The 25710-nt window shown below is 39.9% G+C and overlaps 2 protein-coding genes across 4 annotated transcripts in view; one reads left to right on the top strand and one right to left on the bottom strand.

Moving 5' to 3' along the window:
* Positions 1-4226, top strand: part of LOC105903973 (myomegalin) — a 53706-nt gene extending 49480 nt beyond the window's left edge. Inside the window, exons 44-47 of the mRNA XM_031560301.1 lie at positions 1-52; positions 283-329; positions 918-972; positions 1703-4226. The exon at positions 1-52 is cut by the window's left edge and continues 87 nt beyond it. Coding sequence (XP_031416161.1) covers positions 1-52; positions 283-329; positions 918-972; positions 1703-1848 — 300 coding nt within the window. The 3' untranslated portion in view covers positions 1849-4226. The remainder of the gene's footprint in view (positions 53-282; positions 330-917; positions 973-1702) is intronic.
* Positions 4227-4355: 129 nt separating this feature from the next.
* On the bottom strand, positions 4356-10296 carry LOC105903974 (5'-AMP-activated protein kinase subunit beta-2). 3 transcript variants are annotated; one of them, XM_031560178.2, is made up of 8 exons: positions 10178-10296; positions 8987-9169; positions 8220-8377; positions 7999-8092; positions 7206-7320; positions 6714-6847; positions 6534-6602; positions 4356-5976 (listed from the first exon to the last, which is right to left on the bottom strand). In XM_031560178.2, the coding sequence occupies exons 2-8, from the start codon at positions 9140-9142 to the stop codon at positions 5899-5901; spliced, it is 804 nt and encodes a 267-aa protein (XP_031416038.1). In that variant the 5' UTR covers positions 9143-9169; positions 10178-10296; the 3' UTR covers positions 4356-5898. The 3 variants fall into 3 exon arrangements, with proteins under 3 accessions (XP_031416038.1, XP_012687239.1, XP_031416039.1); XM_012831785.3 differs by having other exon boundaries at positions 8987-9153; positions 10178-10295; XM_031560179.2 differs by lacking the exon at positions 10178-10296 and adding an exon at positions 9708-10170 and having other exon boundaries at positions 8987-9153.
* Between the last annotated feature and the right edge of the window lie 15414 nt (positions 10297-25710).

Here is a 25710-nt window from a genome sequence, read left to right on the forward strand (position 1 = left end):
AGGAGTACCAACCGCACCAAGGAGAGCATGGAGCACTTCATCGTCAGCCAGCGTGAGTGCTGCCACTGTTGCCGTCAGACGCCGTTAGACATACGCTGAACTCCTGTTTCCTGAATGTCCTTAGTCCAATGGAAATGATTAGAACATTAGAATAGGAATTTAAAAAGTGTGTGCTTTGGGATACGTGTTACTGCCAAGGAAAAAGAAAAAGGAACAGGAAGTGTTCACAGTGAGCACAGTGACTGACCTTCCCTGCCCTTTCTTCTCTGTCTCTTCCCACAGTGTCGAGGACACGTGACGTGCTCAAAAAAGCCAGGAGTAACTTAGAGGTGAGAGCTTCTGGTTCTGTGTTTCTATATGTGTTTGTGTAAGGAAGGGACTACTTCTTTGGAATGGTATCAAGAGCTCTGCATGTCAACATCTGTGGTTCTCAATGAACCCTAATAAATCGCTGTATATCTTGAGTTAGGGACATATTTAGGCCTGGAGTTTACCCTTATCGTGCTATAACAACCATTTGGTCCCTCAGCTGCACATACCTATCAGGCATCAATGTGGCCCATAGTCTACGCACAGCATTTGTCTCCAACTGTGTTTCTCCTCTCCTCTCCTCTCCTCTCCTGTCGTCTCTGACCTTGACTTCAGTGTTCACTCCTGTCTCTGACCTTGACTTCAGTGTTCACTCCTGTCTCTGACCTTGACTACAGTGTTCACTCCTGTCTGACCTTGACTTCAGTGTTCACTCCTGTCTGACCTTGACTTCAGTGTTCACTCCTGTCTCTGACCTTGACTTCAGTGTTCACTCCTGTCTCTGACCTTGACTTCAGTGTTCACTCCTGTCATCTCTGACCTTGCATTTGTCCTCTGTGGTCTCCCTCCTTCCTCCCTATGTTTCCCTCTCTCTGAACCTATTCCAGAAGAACGAGCTCAGGATTTCCTCCCTAAGCTCCTCCTCTTCCTCCCTTTGCCATGGTAACAATTAAGCACAGTGTGCCCCACCTGACCCTCCCTCTCTGCTTGTGCCCGTACCCCTCTGCCATCACTGCTTCTTCATGACCTGCATCACCTGCCTGGCTCTAACATGCATTAACACATGTTTTCATTTGCAGTGATACATTGACATTGGGAAAGTATAGAGACTGAAATAAAGACTGAGGGCTTTCTTCCCTTTTCCATTCAGAGTGATCAGATTAGAAGTGGAGAGTTTGCTGACTGATTTGTATTTGTGTTAATGTAAGGAAGCTCAGACAAAACTTGTGAGCGGCAGATCATTCTGGAATGTATGCGGTGGGCTGTTGACATGTACTTATCCATTTACAATGCTAACACGAAAGAGAAAGAGCATGCTGTTTTTGAAGGATTCAATTAAGATCAATTTCTTGTGATTTATCCATCAACATTTCTGCCTCCATGATGTTCACCCTATTTTTGACTATATCAGAGGATTAATATAAGGACAGTATCTTTAGTGTTCAGTGTTTTTAAAGTAATTGCATGACATACATAGCAAACACACTGGTCAAAGAATGTTCCAGGAGTTTCTCAAACCATTTTGAAGTGATGCAAAGCTAATGTAATATTAACCGAATGGGCTGTGCAGTGTTTTACTGGGTAACATTTTGTGGAATTTCGTAATCAGTCAAAAGCTCTAAATATAGAACTCTAATAGAATACCTACCAACCTATTTTTCTCTCTCCTCAGCTAAAGTCCCCAAAGGTGCCTATGGGGGGTGTCCTAATCGGGCTGTCCTGAGTCCTAGTGCCTCGGAAGTTCCTGGAACAACAGCCAATCAGCGTTCAGCCAAGAAGCGTGGGAGAGAGTGCCTACTCCAAGCTGTTTCCTGTTAAAACCAGCAAGCAAGCCCACCTCACATTTGAGTCCCAGCCTTAAGCCTGTCTTGTCCCGCCCTGTCTGTTCCCCCCCTTTCTCACTGTTCTTTCCCCTCATCACTCGTTTTCTTCTCCTCTTTCTCCTCCCTTCTACCATGTTTGTTCTCCCTCTTCCCCCATCCTTTTTTTCTCCTGACATCTTGAGACTCGTGAAAACTCTTATGGTTGCCTTGCCGACTGGGGGGTATAGGAATGTGAGTGATCTTGTAAGGGACAGTGTGCGTCCTGGCTGCCATAGAATGTGTTCCTGTACCTGGCAGCTCACGGACGATTCAATGTAGATGCATGTTACTCCACTGTTTGTGAAAATGTCACGTGTACACACACACACACACAGAATATGCATTTAGCGCGCACACAAACACACAACTTCTCCTCAAGTCATGCAATTCTGCTACCATGACACGAAACATCCTCTTTCTTGGTATCTTGAAACTTCTGAAGACAGCTTTGCAACTACACACTACTGCCCTCAAATCCCTTTGGAAAGGCTCAGGGGTACTAGGCATTACATTTCACCACCGAAACTGAAGCTACACTTCTCTTTGGGAAGGCTCAAGAGGTCTGAAGACCACTACCAAGGGCATCTCCAATGTGAAAGACACTGTTCAGTGTGTCCGGGCCCCTCCGACGGGCGCCCTCTAAGGAGCATGTGCAATAAGGACTGATGTTCACTGAATGCAGTTGTACCAGCTTTCCCTTTTGCCTGACACTGGAGCTGAGGTGTGCTTTATGTAGGAGCTAAGAGACCGTCAGTGCAATATTATTCTTACTATTTACTGTTGCAGTACTACTTACTGAATTGTAGTTCTTATGCAGTTGTGCATGTGGAAAGAGGTAGAAAAAAGGAAAATGACACCATGTTTGTGGAATGGGAATCACCAATCGTTGCCAAAGTTTGAACACCTAATTTCCTTTATATTTTTTGCCTTATCCATGTGAATCATGATGTCGTTTTTGTGACCGATTGGGAAGTTGCTTGCAAGCGGCCCAGGGTCAACGTGGAACCGCTAATAAGGAAATGAATTTGGCCTGTTCTTGGAGAGCAGTTTGAACCACAGAGGCAGTAGCGCTTCAAGGTTTTGGATTATTTTCTGCATGTCATTTTTGGCAAGCTAATCTCTTTACTTAGTAAATGGACCAAATCTAAATTAAGTTCGATAATGATTTGGTATGAGACTCCAAATTAGATTAAAACTTGTTCTTTGTTCTATATTCTACCCGCAAATAGAAGAATGCATTTTCAATCTGAATCACTGAATTTAAACATGAATTCGCTACTTTGTTTCATTTGGTTCAGATTGCCATAACATTCCCATTGCATCGACCATTGCAATAAATGTTATATTTTCTCCTCAGTTACAAACTTTGGCAAGCCACTGGTGGGACCATAACTGATGTCATCATCAGAGATTGTCACAATCGCAGGTGTTCCTTTTGTGCTGCTTTTAAAACTGTCCCGCTGTACATTTTGCTTACTGGTGTTGTACATAGCTTTTTGTTCTTGGTTTGTTCTATTGTGTGACTTATTGACATTTGCTATACATGCAAAGTTAAATATCTGGGTAGCTGTGCAATAGCCTATAGTTTATCCTATGTAACTGATGTCAAAGCATCATTTTATTAGGAGAGATAGCTTTGAGTGCACTGTTTTCAACTATGTGAGTATTTATTGTGTTTTTGGCTGAAAATTGTGTTTTTATTTTGGCTAAGCACCCCTTCTTTTAGCTAAATATTTCATATAGAGATGCCTTTGTCCTGAATGTTTCAGGAATCCATGTCTTAGCATTAGTGTCGACATAGGGCAGAATCACTCTGTAGGCCTATTTAGGTTGGACAGTATTACTCACATTTGTACTCTGGCAGAGTGAAGTACAATCTTGAATTGATAATGGCTAGTTAGACTAAACCTTCCAGGCTAAAAGGCCTTGTTTGCACTCTGCAGTGTGTAGGCCCTGAGAGGATTGCCAAATTTTCTACTTAAACAATTTGGTATATAGATGAGCAGTTCCTTAACTGAACTGAGAGAAATAAGCTTAAACCAACAATCGTGTAAATATTTAGTGGTGGAGAATGAGCGTAAACAATGCCTCCCTCAGAGCTGAAAGAGTTCGGTGGCATCGGTGTTAACATGGTGGTTCTGACAGTTGTATTATGTGTAAATAGTGTTGGAGAGTGCCCCATTGCTAAGGTCAAGATTATGCTAGTGTGCTGATATAAAAAAGAATGCCGGTACAAGTCCAGTTATGGGCTGTGTATCTGAAGCTGACCGTTACCATGTGTGTTGCTGCACTGTGATGAAGAGCTGGAGATTAATAAACACAAATGCAAAAGTGTCTACCGACTGACAGAAATGAGTTCCTATTGCAAGACAGCCACTAATAACCGGTCAGCTCAGTCTGTTGAATATCTATAAACCATCATCTAAATGCATTTCACCAAAATAGATGACATGAGGAAGTTGGTGGCAGTTATTTCTTTAATCTCCAAACAACTGAGACAGCAACATAGCTTCACAAAACAAAGTTCTTCTTTCAAAATGCAAGTCTTTCCATATGTTTAGTTTCCGTAAAATAAAGAAACCATATGCAAACTACACACACAAAACACCATGCAGTGTTAGCGGTCAACCGCCATCACAATAATAGCACAGCAACAGTAAGGTACCTAAGTGCCAACAGGTGAACGTGATAAGACACGTTAAAGAATGGGGGTTTAATGAGTGAATAAAACCATGATGATCCAACATACAGCCAAAAGAGGTTTTCACTGTGAGTGACTACAATGCTCTTGCCATGTATCCAAAATTACATTTGACTGACACAAACAGCACTAGCCTTGATTTTTGACAATTTGCACAACCTGCCAGAACTCCACATTAGTTGAATGGATGATCATCATAAGTGAATGTTGATTTGGTGCCTGGCTTAGTTTTTCAGTGTGCTAGAACTCATCGGTACGTAACCTTCTAGTCAAATGACAACATTTTCAGTATTTGTCGTATAGATGTACTCTACTCAACTAATTTCACTGTAAATACAGAGTACTGACTGACTGATCAGTCTCTCCCTTGAACTCAATCTGTTGTTCAGAAACTATACTGAAAGAGTGTATCTGTCGTATAGATGTACTCCACACTATACTGAAAGAGTGTATCTGACCCAGAGAATAAAAAGAGTTTACACATGCTATTCATGCATTCACAATAAACAGCCATCTGTAACAAATAAAACTTTCACATTGCAATAAATATCAAATATAAACAGCAAGAAAACGCCACCTCCAACTGTGATATCTTATCTGAATGACAGTGGTAGGGCTTACACCCTCCATCAAAGCTACAGTACACGATTTGTCTACCGCATAGGTAAAATCTTAGGCAAACATTCCTTCTCAATGCCAAATTGAGTGGGTTTAAAGTGCTTCCATTATCGCATGGACCGATCAAGTAAACACTATTTTGTGTAAATAGCTTTTATCAGTCTGACCTTTCAAGGTAAACAAACAAAAACGACATTTCTTCCTTTAGGCTCAAATAAATGCAGTATGAATTCAAACACTGATCACCATGCATCAGTACACAACGCTAATCTTACAGGAACAACTGTCCCTCACTTCACTGGCCTACAAGCCACTGTTAAACAGTACATATGAGACACCCAAACACTGTCATTGACAACTCAGGTTCATTGCCTTTACCTCAAACAGTTTTTGGTATAAATATTGCTTAGCTATCAGATACAAGCCCTTGTAAGCTGTTTTTTTACATTGCAAAACCATGCAATTCAAACATCCATGGTTAGAATGACTAGGTGCAGCACTCGATTGGCAATTGTTCCCAGTATGCCCTTCAGTCCAGAAAACATCCAACCTATTTCAAAAGCACATCAGAATGCTCCTTGTGTGTTGTCCTGCCCAGAACCCTGTGAACATTCTGGAGTGTTCTGGTGTAACATCAGCAGCCCCAAACGTGTGCTGACGCCGAGCCCCTTCACATACACAAACACTTTAAATGGGCTTGTACAACAAAGAGGTGACATATTTCTTCTTATATCTGTGGGTAGCACTTAGGACCATAACTCCATCCTGTGGAAAAGAAAGAAGACTGGTTTTAACAAGCAATCTAATCCCATTTTAATCGAATCTAATCCCTCAGTCTTTGCCTTATTATTTCAGAAGACTGGTGAAGAGCGAAGAAATGAGAATGAGATTGTCTGTCCCTCAAGATGACGATAATAACTATGATATTGAGGCCTATGACACTTTAAAGGACCTACGTACTTGAAGAAATCATTTAAACTTTTGGCTTAGAACCAAGACTCAAAGTGGTCTCTTCTACATTCTTGTTCCACAAAAAGAACGTTAACTTCACATGAGAATAACGGAATAGAATGTCATTTCTACTGTTTACATTTACATTTAGTCATTTAGCAGACGCTTTTGTCCAAAGCGACGTACAAGGGAGAGAATAGTCAAGCTACGAGCAATAGAACCTGGTGTAACAATAAATAAATACTACTTTACATAAGAAATATAAGATACAATCTAAGAGTAAAGCAGTACAGTTATATATAATTACACACACAGTCTAGTAGCCCTGTAGCTCCTCTGTTAAAATATTGAGTTTGTAGCTGTCCGTTTACCTTAATTGAAAGGGCATAAAGATGATTCAGCATCACATGGTTGGGCTCAGGCAGCAGGGCAGGATCACACTGTAAAAGGAAATGATTGCCACATACAGTGAAACATGACTGCACTGAAACAGGACTTGATATGGGAACATTTATACAAAATGTAGTGTACCAAAGAAGACTGAAACTCACTGATATGTTTGTGTCCTTGTTTAAAATGACTTGTAAGAGGTGAGGAGGAAGAATGGGTGGCGCTTTGAAGCGTTCCTCTGGTCTGAACATGTACACTTCCTGTCCATAAGGGCCTGGAGGCGAGCTGGACAGATCTGACCACAGCACAAAAAGTCCACAGAATTCCTTTACTGCAAGGTTATCCATCTTGTTTCAATCATAACCACCACCAAAACTACAATTGCCTACTAGAAATACTGGTGTAACAGTCAACAGCAGGAAAATGGTAGTGGTCATTAATGTCAACATAAAACTGAGCAAAGTCAATTACACATTCTTTTCTGATTGGACACAAGTATTATTGGGTTATCCTTCACAAAAACTGACCATCATATCTACATTTATAACAGAAGTTGTTTTGAGTTTGCGTTTCTTACAGCGAAGGCCATTAGTAAACAACTGAAGAGGCGGCAGATGAGGGGAGTCTCAGGCACATGCCCAGTGTGAGCATACCTGATGTGTCTGAACATTCCAGAGAGTCCACTTGTAGAGCGTCGAACACCTCAAAGTCAGACTTCTTCACTCTGATAATGTTGTTTATGGTGCCCAGCTGGCTGGTCACCACAGGCTGCAGAAGGGAAAGGCACTCAGTCATGAATAGGGCTGAACGATTAATTGCATTTGCGATTTAATCGCAATATGATAGAACGCGATTTTCTAAACGCAACGTTCGCAATTAAAAAAGGTGGTCTAAAAAAAAAATTTAAAAAAATGAATCTTTTTTTTTTTTTTTTAAGATGGTACATTTTGCACAAAGTGCATGCCATGTTTATATATTTAAAATCACTTTTTTTAAATTACTTAAATGCACAGTGGCATTCTGTAATGAGCAGTTAAAAAAAAAATGTAAATGTGGGAAAGAATATTTTACACTAAATGTATCTAATATTGTGTTGGTCATACTTAAATCATTCATTACGTTTTGTTGGGGAAAAAAGAGGATAAAAAAAAAAACGCATATTAAATCGCAATATTTTGGTAAAAAAATCGCAATTAGATTATTTTCCCAAATCGTTCAGCCCTAGTCATGAAGTAGGATTAGACAAGCATGGGGATCAGACTGACAGACAGACCAGGGCTTTAACAATTGAGGAGACTTAAAGAAATGTGCACAGTCCCAGAAATCTGGCATTGCATTTAACTGATCTTGCACAACTCATATTGTGCTCATCAGTTAATAACATGTGCTCACTTACAGGGGGGGAAAAAAATATTTTTCATGCACAATGTGATAAAGGACTCCCACCTCTGATGGGTCATGGACCCACTGCCCGTCTACAAAGAACTTGTACTGGTGCTCTCCCTCAGGCAAGTCCAGGATGGCCACAAAGTCATTGTGGCTGGGAATGAAGCACAAAACACACACAAAAAACATTGCACATATTATTTATGACAACCTGAAAAAGGAGTTTGTCTCAAAATGTAACACAGACAGAAAGTTGTTTAAAATCAGAGGGGCACAGACACCTCTTAATGAGAGGAATTTTGGTGCTCCAGTTATTGAAAGAGCCAGCGATGTAGACCTCCTTTCCTCCTCCTCCCCAGCGAATCACTGTGGGCCTGGCCTGAGGACTAGTCTTCACCATATCTTCCAAGTCTGGGGTGAAGTCTTTTACTTCAGGCGCCTGAGAGAAACCCACAAGCACTTTAACATATATTGATTCATGAGGAGACTAAACTGTAGCTATCTTTGTAATGTTGAAGACACTGTATTAACAGATCACTGCACTGCAATGTCTCCATTTTACAGAATTGCAATACATTGTAGTCTTGCCAAGAGATACACAAAATGCACTTCACACTGCCAAACAACCTAAACAAGAATGTTCAAGAGGCAAAGCCTACGTACATTTCCAATGCTGCAAATGTGAAAAGCAAGAACCACACTAGAAATCTGCTCATTTGCAGTCCACCTTGCACTGACTGCACTTTTCAAAAGTCTATCAAAACACTCCAGAACTTGCCTAGGGAGTGAAACATGCCTCTAAGATTGCTGTGAGGGGTCAACTGGTGAAAAAGCTTTTCTTTATATTTGGCCACAACTCAATATTTGAAAACAGTAGTACATATGGGCTGGATTAAACTGCCTCATCCGTCCTGTTCTGTCTATCTGCTGACTGCACTCCTACTATTTTAGTGCTGCGGTACTGACAAGCTTGAATTAAGACATCTACCCAACTCTGTTATATAATGGACACAGACAATTGAACATAGTCTACAATTCGTCGCATTACCTTTAACTCAGGGCCGTATGTATTGAAGATATTGGGGTCATCGGTGCTGTCCAACATCTTACTGGGCTCCAGATCTTTGTGGTCGCTGCCACTGTCTGAGCGATGGGCTTTTGCTCCATGGCGATCACCGGACAAACGATCACTGGTGTTCCCCATAATGTATCAACCTTCAAAACATTTACACTGGTCAAAAATGAACAGCCAACTTCCGAACTGACGCATTTAAGGAAAAACAGTTCCAAACAGGTATCAGTTTTTAATACAACGTCAAATTCAAGTTCGGTTGTTGTTGTGCAGAGGCTTGATTAAATAGGCATCACAGAGGTAGTAAAGAGGTAGTGTTAACGTTAAATGGCAGCTGTGACCAACTTAATCATGTTTTCAGTTATGCGTTGACATCAGATCTATCTGCCCAGCAGCACTTACCTCTTCGCATCCATGTTTACGCAATAGCAAGATACTTACATTAGCTAGTTAACTGACCAAAACACAACTAGACTAGTCATACGTAGCCCTATGTTAGTCAACCACTCATTTATTTTGCTAAACAAGGTTGATCTCCAAATTCAATAAAATACTTGAACTTGAACTTGAGTTCAGTAAACGCTGACTATTCCAACAGGTATGCATTTGGACTATTTAGCGAGGTTTCCATTCGCAGAAGGTACGTTAACGTGATGTTACGCATCCTTAAAGGCAAGAAAAGGTCGACTACACGTACCTGAGCCAGCATACAAGCGGCAAAACAAAAGATGACTGGAGAAATATGATGGAGCCAAGCGGGTCCGACACTTAACATAGATGTCGACGTTACCAGAAATGGTAATGCTCAGCTCAGCAGCTGTTAAGGCTGCTATCGCTAGCTGCATATCAACAAATTATTATCTTCGACGTCGACTTTACAGAAATAATGTTGCTTCACTCTGGTGTAAGTTACCAACATATTAACTATACCCATGGTATAAATATAATATAGGAAACAAACAGTATGTTAAATATATTCTCGATGTCTGTCTAGGCAGCAGAACGGGTAACGTCAATGTTAACTTGTAGCTAGCTCTTATTTTTAGCTATCCACTGCTGTCTAGTCAACAGGCTAAAAAACTGATTCTTTACTATTTACATTCCTGACAACTAGCGCAATACTACTATGAATTTTGATCATTACAACATATCCAAGGCTAGACTCACCAGTAACGACAAAAAAGTGTTAATGTATTCCCAATCCAAGGCTTTCCTTCAACTTTGACAACATTCTTCTAATGCCAACACTCTTTACGGCATCTAGAGAAGGCCAAAAAGACTATGGTAACATATTTACAAAACGCGATAACATTTTCCTAAAGATACTATTAAGGATAAGATAGATTAAGGTAAAGCAGTACTGTTTCACCAATAGCTGCTAAAGTCTACAAATACAGCCTGACATTTAAAATTCTGTAAACTCACAATACAGTCCACAAAATAAAATTATATTTATGAGCTAAATAGATATACACACACACGTCTGTAAATTCATGATACAATCCACAAATAATGAAAATGTAACCTTAAAATGTGAAGTTATTGTGCAAATGTATTATATAAACAACACTTAAATGACTTATATGACTAGCTATTGGTTGTTATAGAGACTGTGTGGTCATATAACTGCTGATTTTATAAAACTGGACGATTATCTTGGTTAGACAAACCAAATGGCCCTGGAGCATATTAGCAATAGCAACCGGAGGCTGGTCATATTACAGATGCGTGCTTAATCCTTATAGCCTGATCGCAGTGCTTCACCAAAGATTAGTACTATTTTTTTTATCTACTTCTAAAACATAGACCTACTGTTTGTCTCTGTTTATTTGACCTGTTCATAGACTGTATCACGTATACAAAAGTGTTTTATTTTGTGAAATGGTACTGATACCACTGAACAATCTTTTTGTCTGCTACCGGGAGAAAGATGGGTCAGAATTTGCATTATCCATATATGCCATGTATTCTATCTTCAACAATTTTATGCTGACAATATAGGTTACACAAAATTACTGACAAAAAAAATAACATATTACTAAAAGAGAGTTTAAAAGTACCTCAGACATTTGCCCTAGTGGCTGTGATTTCCCACTGTTTCCCTGCGCAGGAACCAGCAGAAATCCTCATTATGTTCAGACTGAAATTAACTTCATGCTTGGTTTCCTTTTCAGAAATATCTTGATTAAATCTTTTACCATGCTATCACTCACATCCCTTAAATTGCCCGAGGAAAAGATAGGAGTAGTCCTTCATTCTGTGCTCAGATTCTTGTGCTGCTCCTTGTGTGTATTTGCCACAGAGCAAAAATGGTCAGGATGGTTAACACAGCCTCATGATGAAACAAGTGATATGGCTGTTCTGAGTCCTGCAGATACAACTATATATATATGTAGGGAAATATTTGCTGTCTGATGATGTTACTTCATATCTTGTGATCTCTGACGATATCTGTGCAAAAGACACATATATGATAGGTGTAGGAGCCATTTGTCTTTTAGTTTGATTTTCTTTGAATTGAAGGTTGAGGCTATGACCCTGCTGGCCTGGCGGAACTAATTATTGAAACCTGGATTGATTGGTATGGAACACAAAGGGTTAAGTTTCGCCTCACCTGTGTTAATTAGAAGGCCTACTAGACAAAGGTATTGGGCATTGTGTTTGGTAGAGAGCCTGTTGTGTGGAATGTTGGAAACTTTAGAGACGCTAGCAGGCACATGGTTTTTCAATTTTATCACATTTTTATTTTTTTTAAGATTTGTTTTTGGGCTTTTATGCCTTTAATTGATAGATCAGTGAAGAGTGGGACAGGAAATGAGTGTCCCGTGTCCTCCATGGGCGTCAAGCCCGAATGTGGTCGGGGCTACTGTTTGCGCCACAGTGCCCCCCCAATTGTATCAATCTGCATCAAGTTGTATTAGTTGCATCAAGTTGTATCGTTTACTTTATCATTTCAAACACTCCTAAGTTTATTAAACAAACTGAACTATTGAAAACTCCTACGGCGTCTATATGGAAGTGACTTATTAGAGGGCACTATCAAAGTTTGAAAAACCAGCAGGCTCTTAAAGAAAAGTTTGAAAACAGCAATCGTGCAAAATTTACCTCTTTTGTCACAAAGTTGAAAAATGGAAAATGCTCATTTTTGACAGCTTGTTTCTTTCTATAGCTTTGGGTAGACTAAGAAGGAAAACAGGCACTTTGAAAGTGTTCCACCCAATCTCTGACAGCCATAGAGTATACCTTCAATTTTGTATTGAGTTGCTTACAGCCTTGCAAATTCTAGGATAATTTTAATCAAATCAATACATAATCTCTTCAAATTCTAAGCTTTGTATTACAGCTGATCAAATGCATCTGTAGTCAGAACTTTACATGAAAAATACATAGACTATTTCAATATGTCAAAGACAATGCAGTTAACATCCCACTGGCCAGACTGAAAGAATTCAAATGTTACTCATTTATCATGCATAATAAAGTATGCATAATAAAGATTTGGTCTCACCCTTGTTTTGCCAAGAATTCCATTTTTCTTTTACTCCCTTTTCAGTGAGGCATCACTGCCATTTACAGACTGTCAGGTGAGAACCCAAAGATGTATTATGGTGGTGAGTATTATTGCCACAGGTAAGTCAGTCAGTGCAAGTCAGTGTTTGATACAAAAATATTATTGAAAAAAGAAAATGTATGTATAAACTATATGCATTTCCTGAAGGAAATACCAGGAAGAAGAAAGGAAAGAAGAGTGAACAAGAGTGGCTATGGATAAAGACAGTAAAGAGAGAGTGAAGACGGAAAAGTTTGAAAGAAGAAGAGAAAATTGACTGAAGCAGAAAGATGGAGTGTGAGAGAGAGGAGTTGGAGAGGGATAGAAAAAAAAGTGGATTAAGGTTCTACAGAGAGTGGTTGCTAAGTTGTTGCTAGAGTAATTGAGGTAACTGCTAGGGTAGTCATGGTGGTTGCTATGGTAATTGAAGTGGTTGCTATGGTGGTTGCTAGGTTGTCATTATAGTAGTGGTTGCTAGGTTGTTGCTAGGGTAATTGAAGTGGTTGCTAGGGCGTTGCTAGGCCAGTCATGGTGGTTGCTATGGTAATTGAAGTTGTTGCTATGCTGGTTGCTAGGGAAGTCATGTTGGTTGAAAGTAAGTCAGAGAAACCTAACAAAAAAGGGTGGAAATTGATGGACAGATTGATCATAAGAAGAAAGGAAAGAAGAGTCAACAGGAGTGGCTATGGATAATGAGATAAAGAGAGGGTGAAGAGAGAAAATACTGAAAGAAGGAGAGAAAATGGAGTGAAGCAGAGAGATGGAGTGTGATAGAGAGTAGACTGAGAGGGATAGAGAGAAAGATGGAGAGAAAAGTAGAGTATGGAAGGTATGGTGGTTTTAATATTCCTAGTTATACAGTTGAATGGAGAGGGACAGAGAGAAGAGGTGCCTTGGAATTGGCGCAGGCGTCAAAAGAAGGCTGACAAAAAACTTGAAAAAACAGTAGGAATGGATGGGCAGAGTAATTGAAAGAAGAAAGGAAAGAAGAGTGAAGAGGATTGGCTATGGATAATGAGATAAAGAGAGTGAAAATATTGAAAGAAGGAGAGAAAAAGAGTGAAATGGAGTCAAGCAGAGAGGGAGTGTGAGATAAAGTAGACCGAGACAGATAGAAAGAAAGATGGAGAGAAAAGTAGAGTATGGAAGGTATCTCTTAAAGTATCAATATGTAACAATTTTACCTTAAAATAACAGCTTGAAAAAAATTGCCGCTACAATTACTTTTAATATGGAGAATGGCCTCTCTGGAGCCACCCGGTCCTTTGTGTCAGAGCTAGCCATCTTTCTGCTGGATTAGTAAGTAGTTTATTTGCTGTCCTGCTTTGTCTTGCCTTGCACTTGCTTGATGTTTGACTGTGTTGGCAAAGTTGTTGGCTCGCTAGTTTGTCATGAACTGGAAAGCACATTTCAACAGGTCAACAGGTTTCGGCGCTAGGGGGAGCTCCAAGCCAAAAACTCCTTAGTGCTGCTTTAAAGCCGCAATATGTAGTTCTGTTCCTAAACTAGCAAGCTAACTACCTAAAACACACACTGTAAACCCAAACAGTTCTACTAACTTATTAACATTATGTATTCAGTACTTAAAACTTGGTATTTAGTTGACCCAACTTTAAATGTATTAGTTTTCTGAGCAAGTGAAGACGTTTTAATTGTATTGGAATGTATTTGTTTGAGTAAACATTGCCTGATAACTCATATTTTTTTGTTTCATTCAAACGTGACGTATGACGTCATCAACGTCGTTGCAGGACTAGTTCAGAACAGAATCAGAGATCTTGTGATGAGAGATGGAGACAGCAGACTTAATAATTGCAATAATTATCAGTTAGACTATAAGCATGTTCCTCCTGTAGAAGAGGAGTCGACCAACTTCGTAGGGTGATCATATTTCAGTTTGTGAAAAAGAGGACACTTCGTCGCGGGGAGGGGCGTGGTAGTGTGTAGCATACAGATGACCCCGTCCCCTCCCCCGCGACGGAATTTTGACACCTCTTCCACATGCAGATGTCATGTGCTGTTGTAAACAATGCAACTAGTGGAAGCGGCACGGTGTCAGTGTTGCCAGATTGGAAATGGTGAAGTATCGTATTAAATGCTCAAAATGATCGTCTTTGGAGGATAATTATCGTGCATCTGGCAACACTGAGAGGCCGGTCGACCAATGACAGTCCTCGCTACAGTCAGAGCTTGTGCTAGAAGGTGGAACGTAAGGGAGCTACCCTTTCCGTAAAAACTAGTTTGTGAAGGACCCAGAAAAACACAAATATCCGACGAGGCAAAATCCCAGACGATTTTGCAATCACTGCCGGACGCATGTCCGGGTAAAAGAGGACGTCTGGTCATCCCACCAAAGGAGATATTTTAGTAATCCTGTCGCTGCTAGGCGTCCTTATCTGGTAAGTAAACTGTGTTTTTTAGCTGTTTGTTGCGACAAAATTGCGGGAGCAAGTGAAATTGCGGTAAGAAGTGGCGAATTTCCCTCTTTGTAATTATTATTGAGTAATCACGTTTTGGCAAGTTCAGTTGCACGACTGTTGGCGCTGGCGGCTAGGAAGCTAAAGAGCTAAATAGCTAGTTAGTGGGTTATTTCCCCCCAAATATGTTCATGTGCAAAGTAAACAACAATCATTTTTTTATGTTGAAAACAACTCATGTTCTACAGAAACACCATATAATTCATATCAGCATGCTAATGTTATATGTAACCTTTTAGCAGCTAGCTAGCTTCTATGTGTTTTAATGGATCTGATGGACAAAAGTGTTAGCAGCAAGCTAACAATAATGGTCGAGAACTTCAATTAAGACCTACAATATTCCTTTTGCCCTGACAGCATTCGTGTTGCATATAAACAACAAACCGATTTGATGTAGACATATAAGAAGAGGAGTCAACCAAAGGAGATATTTTTGTGTACAGGCAGAAGGCATCACAGACTGGCAAGACAGCAGAGGTGCTACGGGTGATCCTCGAGGCTTATGACCTTCAGGTATGTCTAGGATTAACTGCACAACAGTGATCACATTTTGTTTGTTACTGAAACTTTAATATTAGTTGATACTATGTATTATTAATTGCCAGTTTTGTTTGTAAGTGTTTCCATTGAAACTCTCCTGGTAATTGTATTGATGGTGTTTTGCAGGAGGAAGAGGAGCCAGATTTTGATGATGCTCCTGTTGCTCTCCTTACATTGGGTCCCGACCCCTTCAGCTGCGAGAACATCTTTGAATTGGGTGCAGAAGATTTCTGAGGCATTTATGTTATTGTTTGGCCTGACGTATGCTTTCAATTTAGAATATCCGAAAAAACTCACGCACACCTTCTCATACAGAACCTTTTTATGTGTCTGGATGACAACAAACCTCTGAAACCGTCCTTACTCACCTTAAAAAATTATCTTTGTAACGCTGTTCTTTAAAGCTTTGATGTAATCTTTTATTTTGTCAGTTGTTTTACAAGAAATATAAATGATGTGATACCTCTTAAGTTTTTCTCATCTCACTCTTTTTAATAGAAGTCTTACATAGATTTGAATGTTTCTTGTAGAGTAACTTTCAGTTTAAAGTCAGTTTGTAAACAGAACCAGAAAATCAGTATATGTGGTCAATAATTGAAAATAAGTAGTGCTCACTTAAAAAAAGTTAGCTATTTAAGTATTACTTACTCAGAATAATCAAGCGGAGTTAACTTCAAAAAAGTAAGCTTATTAAGTATTATTTACTCAGAATAATTAAGTTGAACTCTTTCACCAGTATTATTATAAAATTATTTTTAAGGCTTAAAACTTAATTTTATTTTGTGTTGTTGAGTGAAAATAATTTAGTACATAGAGATTAAAAGATTTAAGTATAAAAATATTTGAATATAAGTTCAGAGAACTTAAAAATTATGAAAACGATAACAAAATAAATCAGTTTAGCCGATGTATAATTTTTAAGTTAAGTTTACTTAAAAATAATAATATATGTACTCAAATTATATTATGTAATCGGTTACATCAAAAGTTTTAAGTACTCTGAACTTGTTCAGGTTTACAGTGCATGCAAAAACCTTGTAAACACCTTTAATAGCCCAGTTGGCACGGATAGAAGCTTGCCAACACACTAACTGGTGTCTTTTGGCAGTATAGCTGGCAATGTCATGCTGTGAAAGCTTTTCTTCCATTTTTGCGTGGTGTTCCAGCCTGGAACACATAACTACATAGTGCATGTCCTTCACATGACCATATAATATCAAAATGAATTTGAGGATGGTACCTAAACTTGTTGCCTATAAAACTATAGCTCAAAAAGTGTCAGAATTGTTGCATAGTTTAATATTCCTAGTTATACAGTTGGAGAGGGACAGAGAGAAGAGGAGCCTTGGAACCTTGGCGCAGGTGTCAGTGAAGCACAGGTGCAAGCCAGTTTAATGACCCTATTATGATGTCACAATGGCCCAATGTAAGAAGGTGCCTTTCCATCCCATGTTTTAATGCGCATTTTCTCTATGCGAATATTTAATCCTGGTTGGAAACGCGTGCGATGCGCATTAACTTCCCCAATGCGCATACAAATTCGATTCGCCAGAGGGAGGTGGTTTAACTAGTTTTTCGAATTGAGTTAATGCGCTTTACGTAGATGGAAACAGTTTATTCGAGCGATTCGCGTCATTTGTGTTTATGTTTATGTTCGGAGTTGGACTGTAGACTATCCTGTTGCAGTGAGAGACAACCGTGCTTCTGGCTGCCCCGAATGTGATGTTCCTCTACTGCTTCTCAGACTGCCAGCTAATACACCACACCTCATGCAGCATATGCAGTTGCTGTTATATACTAGTATAATATATCTATGGTTTCTGTGTGTTGTTTCCCCTCATTGCCCATGGACACCTAGTTTATTGTAGGCTAACCGATGAACTTGATTTACGTGCAAACTTGGAAGATATATTGTTTAACTGTAGCCTACCTTTATTATTAGGCTATCATTATTATTATTATTATTATTATTACTACTACTATCATATCAAATTAAACAAATGGTTCCAAAACCTTTAGCTTACCTGAAAAGCCAGGAGGAGGCGAACACAGCAGCATCGTGCGCGCTATACCGGGTGTTCCAACACAGAGATCTCTAAATATCAATGTATCATCAACAGGGGCTTGAAGAATGATACTGGGCCATTCTTTACGGTTGACAAAATCCCGATAGCCTGCTGCTGGGGGAAGTATGGGAACGTGAGTTCCATCCAGTGCACTAAACACCTGCGGGACATGGTGTGCGCGGTTGTTGCGGTCAGCAATCTCTTGCGCCTCGCCAAGGTCGGGTAGCTTTGTATGTTGTTTGGCTTGTTCACGGATGGCAAAGCATACTGCATACACACATCTATGACCAGTAGTGTTGCTTAAGCCAAATGTTTCTCCCACAACACGGTATTCTGCGCATGTTGCGAGTTTATAAAGCGCTATAGCAATGCGTTCGTCGGTGGGGACAGGCTTTCGGCAGCAAACACTTGCAGGCGACACAGCAGGGCCTATCAGTTGGAACAATTCTTCGAATCCTGACCTGGTTGCCTGAAGTTTTCCACCCACAGCTGATCAGTGAAGTGGGCCTTGCCCAAATTAAAAAACTCCCTAGACCGCGCTCGTTCCCAGATGTACGGAGGTCTGTATGGGTATGGAATTCGCTTCTATCTGAGTGCGTAACATATGTAAAATCATTCTACGCCTTCTACTTCTAGCAGCTATTAAAGTAAATAGCTAAATAGCTACAGCATTGATCATTCTGATTGCGGAGAGGAGGGCGTATATTATAGCCTACACAAAACTCAGGTGATTGGAAACGATCGCTGATGCGCATTTGGTTTGTGCGAATCACCGTGAATGCGCATAGCTAATGCGAACGAGCTGAATTGAAACCCACCTAATGGGAAAATTTGTATTAGTTTTTCAAGTTCAAGTTCAAGTATTTTATTTGTCAGATGCACAGAACAACACTGAGTCAGACTGGGCACTGAAATTCTTAAGACAAGACACCGCACAACAACCTACCATAGCATAACATAAAATAACATATAAGTACTCTGAACAGTACTCTGAACATAAATTACACATATAATAAACATAATAAATGTATTAAATATACAAAATAAATATACAATACAATCTGCTAAACATATAATACACATATAGTAACCTATACTAACCTAATAAACCTATACTAACCTAAAGACAAATCAAGTGTGCCTGGTATCAGGTAGTGCAATATTACTGGTAGTGCAAACAGTAGATCAGTTTTTCTTTAATATCTTAAAAAGTATAAAGTTCAGAAAAATGAAATTGAATAAGAAGAGTGAACTATGGATAATGAGATAAAGAGAGAGTGAAGAGGGAACATAGGAGAGAAAAATGGAGTGAAGCAGAGAGATGGAGTGTGAGAGAAAGTAGACTGAGAGGGATAGAGAGAAAGATGGAGAGATGGAAAGAAAGAAAAAAGTAGAGTATGGAAAGTGTCTCTTAACATTCCTAGTTATACAGTTGAATTGAGAGGGACAGAGCGAAGAGGTGCCTTGGAAGAAATGAGAACTCAAAAATAATACTGGCAAGTTGCCAAGGGGACGCTGTTCCTCAATGATAGGCCATACTCAATGTGACATCAGAAAATGGGAGGTAAACTATTGGGAGAGCTAACATCAGACTCTCCATGGACAGCCTCCCTTAGTTGATCTTAAATAAAATCATTACTACTCAACGAATCCCCAAACTCAGAATCTTCTGAAAGAGACTTCATCTTATAACTGCATGAAATGCAAAAGGAAAAAAAGGAAAAAGAGTGAACAAAAGTAAAAGATGAAAGGACAGAAGAGTGAACAAGGGCGGCTATGGATAAAGACAGTAAAGAGAGAGTGAAGAGGGAAAATATTGAACATAGGAGAGAAAATGGAGCGAAGCAGAGAGATGGAGTGTGAGAGAAAGTAGACTGAGAGAGATGAAGAGAAAGTAGAGTATGGAAGGTGTCTCTTAATATTCCTAGGTATACAGTTGAATGGAGAGGGACAGAGAGAAGAGGAGCCTTGGAACCTTGGCGCAGGTGTCAGTGAAGCACAGGTGCAAACCAGTTTAATTACCCTATCATGATGTCATAATGGCCCAATGTAAGTCTATGGGAAAATGTGTATTAGTTTTTCTTTAAAATCTTAAAAAGTGTCAAGTTCAGAAGAATGAAAAATACATAGCGTAAGTGTCCTTTACAAGACCTTCGCGCCAAAGTTCGAATTAATTTTCTACGTTACGCGGTTTGAGCTGAGTTAAGCAGAGAGATGGAGTGTGAGGGAGGATGGAGGACTGTAAAGTCAAAGAAGGCTGACAAGAAAGTAGAAAAAAAAGAGTAGGAATTGATGGACAGAGTAATTGAAAGAAGAAATGAAAGAAGAGTGAACGGGAGTGAGAGAATTAATCTGCCTATGAGAGAATGAATCGGACCTTCATAGACTGCTTGCTCTGTGTGATACTGATCCTTCTGCAGAAAATCTTTTTGTAATCTAGCTTTCTCTGATGCATATTCACACCTGTGCTAATATGTAATTTAGCTAACATTACTGTTGAAACATCAAAATTGGTTGCTTATTGTTATATTTGTACTGTGTGTTGGTTAAAAAAAAAAATGATGTATATGTGAGATATGAAGTATTGTGTGATGACAAGAAGATAAATGCCAGTCATTGATTGGAAACTAATAGCGTTGAGTCCAGGTGATTGCTAACTCCTCTGGTTCCTGGCCTCAGTGAACAAACACAGGGCGAGAGTTAATCTGGAGTGGTCTGTGCCAGGGAGATTGGAGACCTGTGTTTACTACCCAGTGTTCTCCCCCAAACAAGCCAGACAGAGGTTTAAGTTCCCCTGTGCTTCCAGTTCCTCTGCACATGTTGTGGGCCAAACACATTTTTGAACTTGAGCCTGGAACATTGCATTCCACAGAGCTAGTTAAAAGGATGGGACGTTTGCTGGAAGCCAGTAGGGTTTTTGGAATGTTGGAACTTGCCTGATCAGTCCGACTAGAAGGTTTTGCCAATGGCTTTTTCCATTGGAACCGGTTCCACAGTCAGGCGTGTTGGTTGGTTGGTTTGTTGATGATTCAACAGCGTTGTATGTGTCTGTGTGTGTATGCATAGATACCCTGTCCCCTCTACCTTTCAGGCTATTTGTGTCACTTCCATTGTGACTCATCCGTACTTGATTCATCTTTGTTGAGATTGATCTTCATTGAGATTTTGCCACACCCTTTTAGCACGCACGCTCGTCCGTATCTCAGCTTCTGAAAGTCATAGACACTTCAATTTGGTCTCAAAATGACCGGAATACGCATGTTTATATATGCACTATGAAGGTTTCTAGGCTCTAAAACCTTTACCTTTCGAAATATTTATTGTTATAATGTTTATTGTTATATTTCTACTGTGTGTTTTACTATGTGATGGCAGGAAGATAGGTGCCAGTCATTAGGTGGGACATCTCTGTATGCTGAAGTCATTCATTGTGGCATTGTGTTAAATGTCTTAAAGTCTGTAGACCTGTGGAAAAAGACAATGTTTATATATGCACTATGAAGGTTTCTAGGCTCTAAAACCTTTACCTTTAGATTTTTTGGGAGGGATATTCATGTGGGGCGCAAAAAGCTTCAAATCTTGAATGTCTTGAATATCTCGAAAAGTAAAGGTTTTAGAGCTTAGAAACCTACATAGGGCATATATGAACATGCCTATTCCGGTCATTTTGAATGTTCGCTCGGGTTACAGTAAACAACAGCACCTTAGTTTGGTTCCTCATGGTCAAATTAGCCAGAAACCATTGAGAAAAGTAATGCCGCTCATACTTCATACTCAACCTATGGGCTGCTACTGGAGTATAAGTGGCTATGGATAAAGAGATGAAGAGAGAGTAAAGAGATAAAATATTGAACATAGGAGAGAAAATGGAGTGAAGCAGAGAGAAAGATGGAGAGAAAAGTAGAGTATGGAAAGTGTCTCTTAATATTCCTAGTTATACAGTTGAATTGAGAGGGACAGAGAGAAGAGGTGCCTTGGAATTAACGCAGGCGTCAGTGAAGCACAGGTGCAAGCCAGTTTAATGACCCTATTATGATGTCACAATGGCCCAATGTAAGCTGCTGGAAGCCAGTAGGGTTTTTGGAATGTTGGAACTTGCCTGATCAGTCCGACTAGAAGGTTTTGCCAATGGCTTTTTCCATGGGAACTGGTTCCACAGTCAGGCGTGTTGGTTGGTTGGTTTGTTGATGATTCAACAGCGTTGTATGTGTCTGTGTGTGTATGCATAGATCCCCTTTCCCCCTCTACCTTTCAGGCTATTTTATTGTTTTTATTTTCATGTATATACATATATATATATTTTATTTTAATTTCTTATTTGTATTTTGCTAAGTGTGTTTGTTTATTTTAGATAATTTAATGTCATCTCTCCACTCAAAGCACATTGTGTCTATGTATGCCATATGAAATGTGCTATATAAATAAACTTGACTTGACTTCCATTGTGACTCATCCTTATCAATCACTCATTGCATTTATCTACCTCATATGTAATGTAACTAATATGTTTTTACGTAAATCTGAATATGATGCTTGGCCAAGTAATTCGTTTTGAATGTCAAAATACTTGGTTTACTTCTCGCAGTATTGTATTCTTTTGTAATCCAGTGTATTAGAAATTATGCAAATAGCAAATGTTCTCGTGCAAAACATGTCATGTGAAATACTAAGAAGGGGGGGGGGTTGTGAGAACATAGTGTGCTGGAACAAAGAAAGGGCGTAATCAAATTCTTGCAGAAGTGCTCTCAGTCATGTTCTGCCTCACTCAAACCCTGGTTAATAAGACTTTGGGCTGTCCCTCTTCCTCCAGTCTACAGGGGGAGCCGTCTGGTCTGGCCAGTGTGGTGATTGGCGCTGATTGCCGGGACATTTCAAAAGAGTTCCTGATGTGAGCTCTGTCTCTTCTCTTCTCTTGTCTGCCGCCTCTGGTCCTGCAGCTACTGGAGTTGGCAGCAGCACTTTTTCCTCAGCTCCCTCTTCTGCCATTTTACCACTACACACACTATGCTGATCTGAAACTACATTGAGCTTTACTTGTTCTTGCCTCCCATTGACTGACTTTTTGTAAGTATTTGATTTGATCATTTAATAAACTATCTTTTGAATTAACCTTAACTCTGTGTGGTCTCCCCATTATGTTATCTCCACGTTGAGCCATGTGGACGTAACATCTACTACATTGTTAATGTCTAATGGAAAGACAATAATGAACTCTAGAAACAACAGCAGTTGGAACGGTTGGAGGTTTTAGAAACATCTACCTGGATGTTTTTAAGTCTTTTCTGAAACGGTCAAACCAGTTTGAGGCCTTTACATAACTAATTACGCCATGAAAAGGTCACAGCAGGTGTGTCAGAACAGACACGCCCAGCTCTGATAGGTTGAAATCCCCCAGGCATTGTAACCATCTGTGTGACATATATTTCACTGATTTCAAACCGTTGCAGTATACAGTACCAGTCAAAAGTTTGGACACACCTCATTTTTTGAGAAGTTTTTTCTTTACTTTTATTATTTTCTACATGGTAGATAACACTCTTTTTGTTTAGTACATCATTCCATATGTGTTCTTTTGTAGTTTAAATGTCTTCAGTATTAATCTACAATGTAGAAAATAATAAAAGTAAAGGAAACACTGAAAGGTGTTTTCCAAACTTTTGACTGGTACTGTATGTTCTCCATAAGAAACCTCTATTTGAACTTCGTTGCCCACAGGTTCTCTCTGTGACTTTTGCAATTACATTACATGAACTCCATAATGTCTGCTTAACAAAAGACTGAAACAGAAGTTGATATGAATGAGAGAACTGTGGAAAAAAGGCAGTAAATGGCAACAAACATGGCAGGCTCTTGTGGCCTACAAAAGCAGGAAGCTTAGGTTCACCTGTTTTCACTGCTTTGGTTTCGGCCACCTTAACTTGGGCTTCTAGCTCTTCCAGTTCTGGGATGTCCGCCAGAACATGAATAAAGTGTTTGAATTTCTGCCCCCTTCGGCGCAGGCGGCGGGACAACCTCACCCTCAATACAGACACTCTGCTGTCCCGCAGGTGGAGGGGGGCATAGGGAGACCTCCTCCTAAAGGAGGGAAAACTAACATTAGCTACATGGTTAAAATGCTACTCTGTAAAATAATTGCTATTTGGAATATGGCTCTGTGGTACACTGTATACTGAAACTTCCTGGGGGTGTGAGAGTACTTCTGTAAAGCTCCACTGTAGTGCTTGGAGATGTGCCTCCCTGCAATTACTTTCTTGTTGGCATTGGAGGAAGATTGGCATCTAAATGCCCTGTTTCATCCATCACACACGGTGAGTGAGTGAGCGAGTAATGTGCAATTTGCATCTTAAAATCAAATCAAACGTAATTTTTTTTTTATATGAAACCTTAACCATGCTAAGCAATTGTAGCACTCCCTTCACTTCTCTTACGGAATAGCTAAGGGAGAATAGCTTTAAAGTTTGTATATTTAATTAATGTAATCTTGGGTCCCCGTTCCCAGTATGAATATAAATAAAAACCAAACCAAGTGCTTCATCAAGATTGTTATTATTAGATCTTATTAACAGATTAACAAACCATTAACAAAGTCACACATTTAGAACTGATTGACCGTACATATTCACAAACTCATAGTTGCCGACAAAAGGTCGCTTTCAAAATCAATATACACGTTAAGACAAACAAAAGCAAAACCCGTTACCAGACAAAACATTTACCCACTCAAACAAAGCTGTTTGTTTGGAAAATCATCAGTAGCAATCTATAACACAATTATATGCTTATCCTACATAAACTATAGAAACTATAAAAAAAACGATTCAATTAAATGAATATATTCTTATTTTCTTTGTTATTTTTGTCACAGATATGCAATGATGATTGCTGGGTAATATGTATCTGATGTAAGTATTTGATGTGATCATTTAATAAACTATCTTTTGAATTAACCTTAACTCTGTGTGGTCTCCCCATTATGTTATCTCCACGTTGAGCCATGTGGACGTAACATCTACTACACTGTTAATGTCTAATGGAAAGACAATAATGAACTCTAGAAACAACAGCAGTTGGAACGGTTGGAGGTTTTAGAAACATCTACCTGGATGTTTTTAAGTCTTTTCTGAAACGGTCAAACCAGTTTGAGGCCTTTACATAACTAATTATGCACAGCAGGTGTGTCAGAACAGATACGCCCAGCTCTGTCTAGCCCATTGGGTGGCTTGAATATTGGGCATTCCTGAAGGAGGTGTGGGATAGTCTGCGGGGCACCACACTCACATAGGTCATTTTCACAAGCGCCAACCATCTTGAGAAAGGACCGAGTCCTTCCCCATCCAGTGCGGAGGTGGTTGAGGCGAGTCCAGGCCTTGCGGCTTAGGTGGTGGCCGCTTGGCTCTGTGGATGGGGACTCGATGAAGGTGTGCAGAGTGGTGTGTGAGCTTCTCCATTCTCCCTGCCAGGGGGATCAAGCTGAGAACCTCTTCGTGGTGATCCATAGAAACGACTGTTGTCGGCTAATCTCAGCAACCTAATTTCCATCAGGAAGCAATGTCTGCTTAACAATAGACTGAAACAGAAGTTGATATGAATGAGAACTGTGGAAAAAAGGCCGTAAATGGCAACAAACGTTGCAGGCTCTTGTGGCCTACAGAAGCAGGAAGCTTAGGTTCACCTGTTTTCACTGCTTTGGTTTCGGCCACCTTACCTTGGGCTTCTGGCTCTTCCAGTTCTGGGATGTCCGCCAGAACATGAATAAAGTGTTTGAATTTCTGCCCCCTTCTGCGCCGGCAGCGGGACAACCTCACCCTCAATACAGACACTCTGCTGTCCCGCTCAGGGATGGATTACCAAACTGGCCTAAGGGGCCCAGGCCCAGGGGCCCATGAGCTCAGGGGGCCCCTAAGTCAGAGCCTCTGCGTGAAGTCGCTGTTATGTATCTCTTATTTGTGGTTGAAAAAGGTGGTTTGTAGGCGAAGCAGACCCTGCCTTCTTACTTTTCTCGGACATACGAATGTCAAAGGGTCACTGGTTTAACTATTTCACTGCTGAAACTGCACAGTAGGCCTC

The sequence above is a fragment of the Clupea harengus genome, chromosome 22 (assembly GCF_900700415.2).
Source record: "Clupea harengus chromosome 22, Ch_v2.0.2, whole genome shotgun sequence".
In the NCBI taxonomy this organism is placed as follows: Eukaryota; Metazoa; Chordata; class Actinopteri; order Clupeiformes; family Clupeidae; genus Clupea; species Clupea harengus.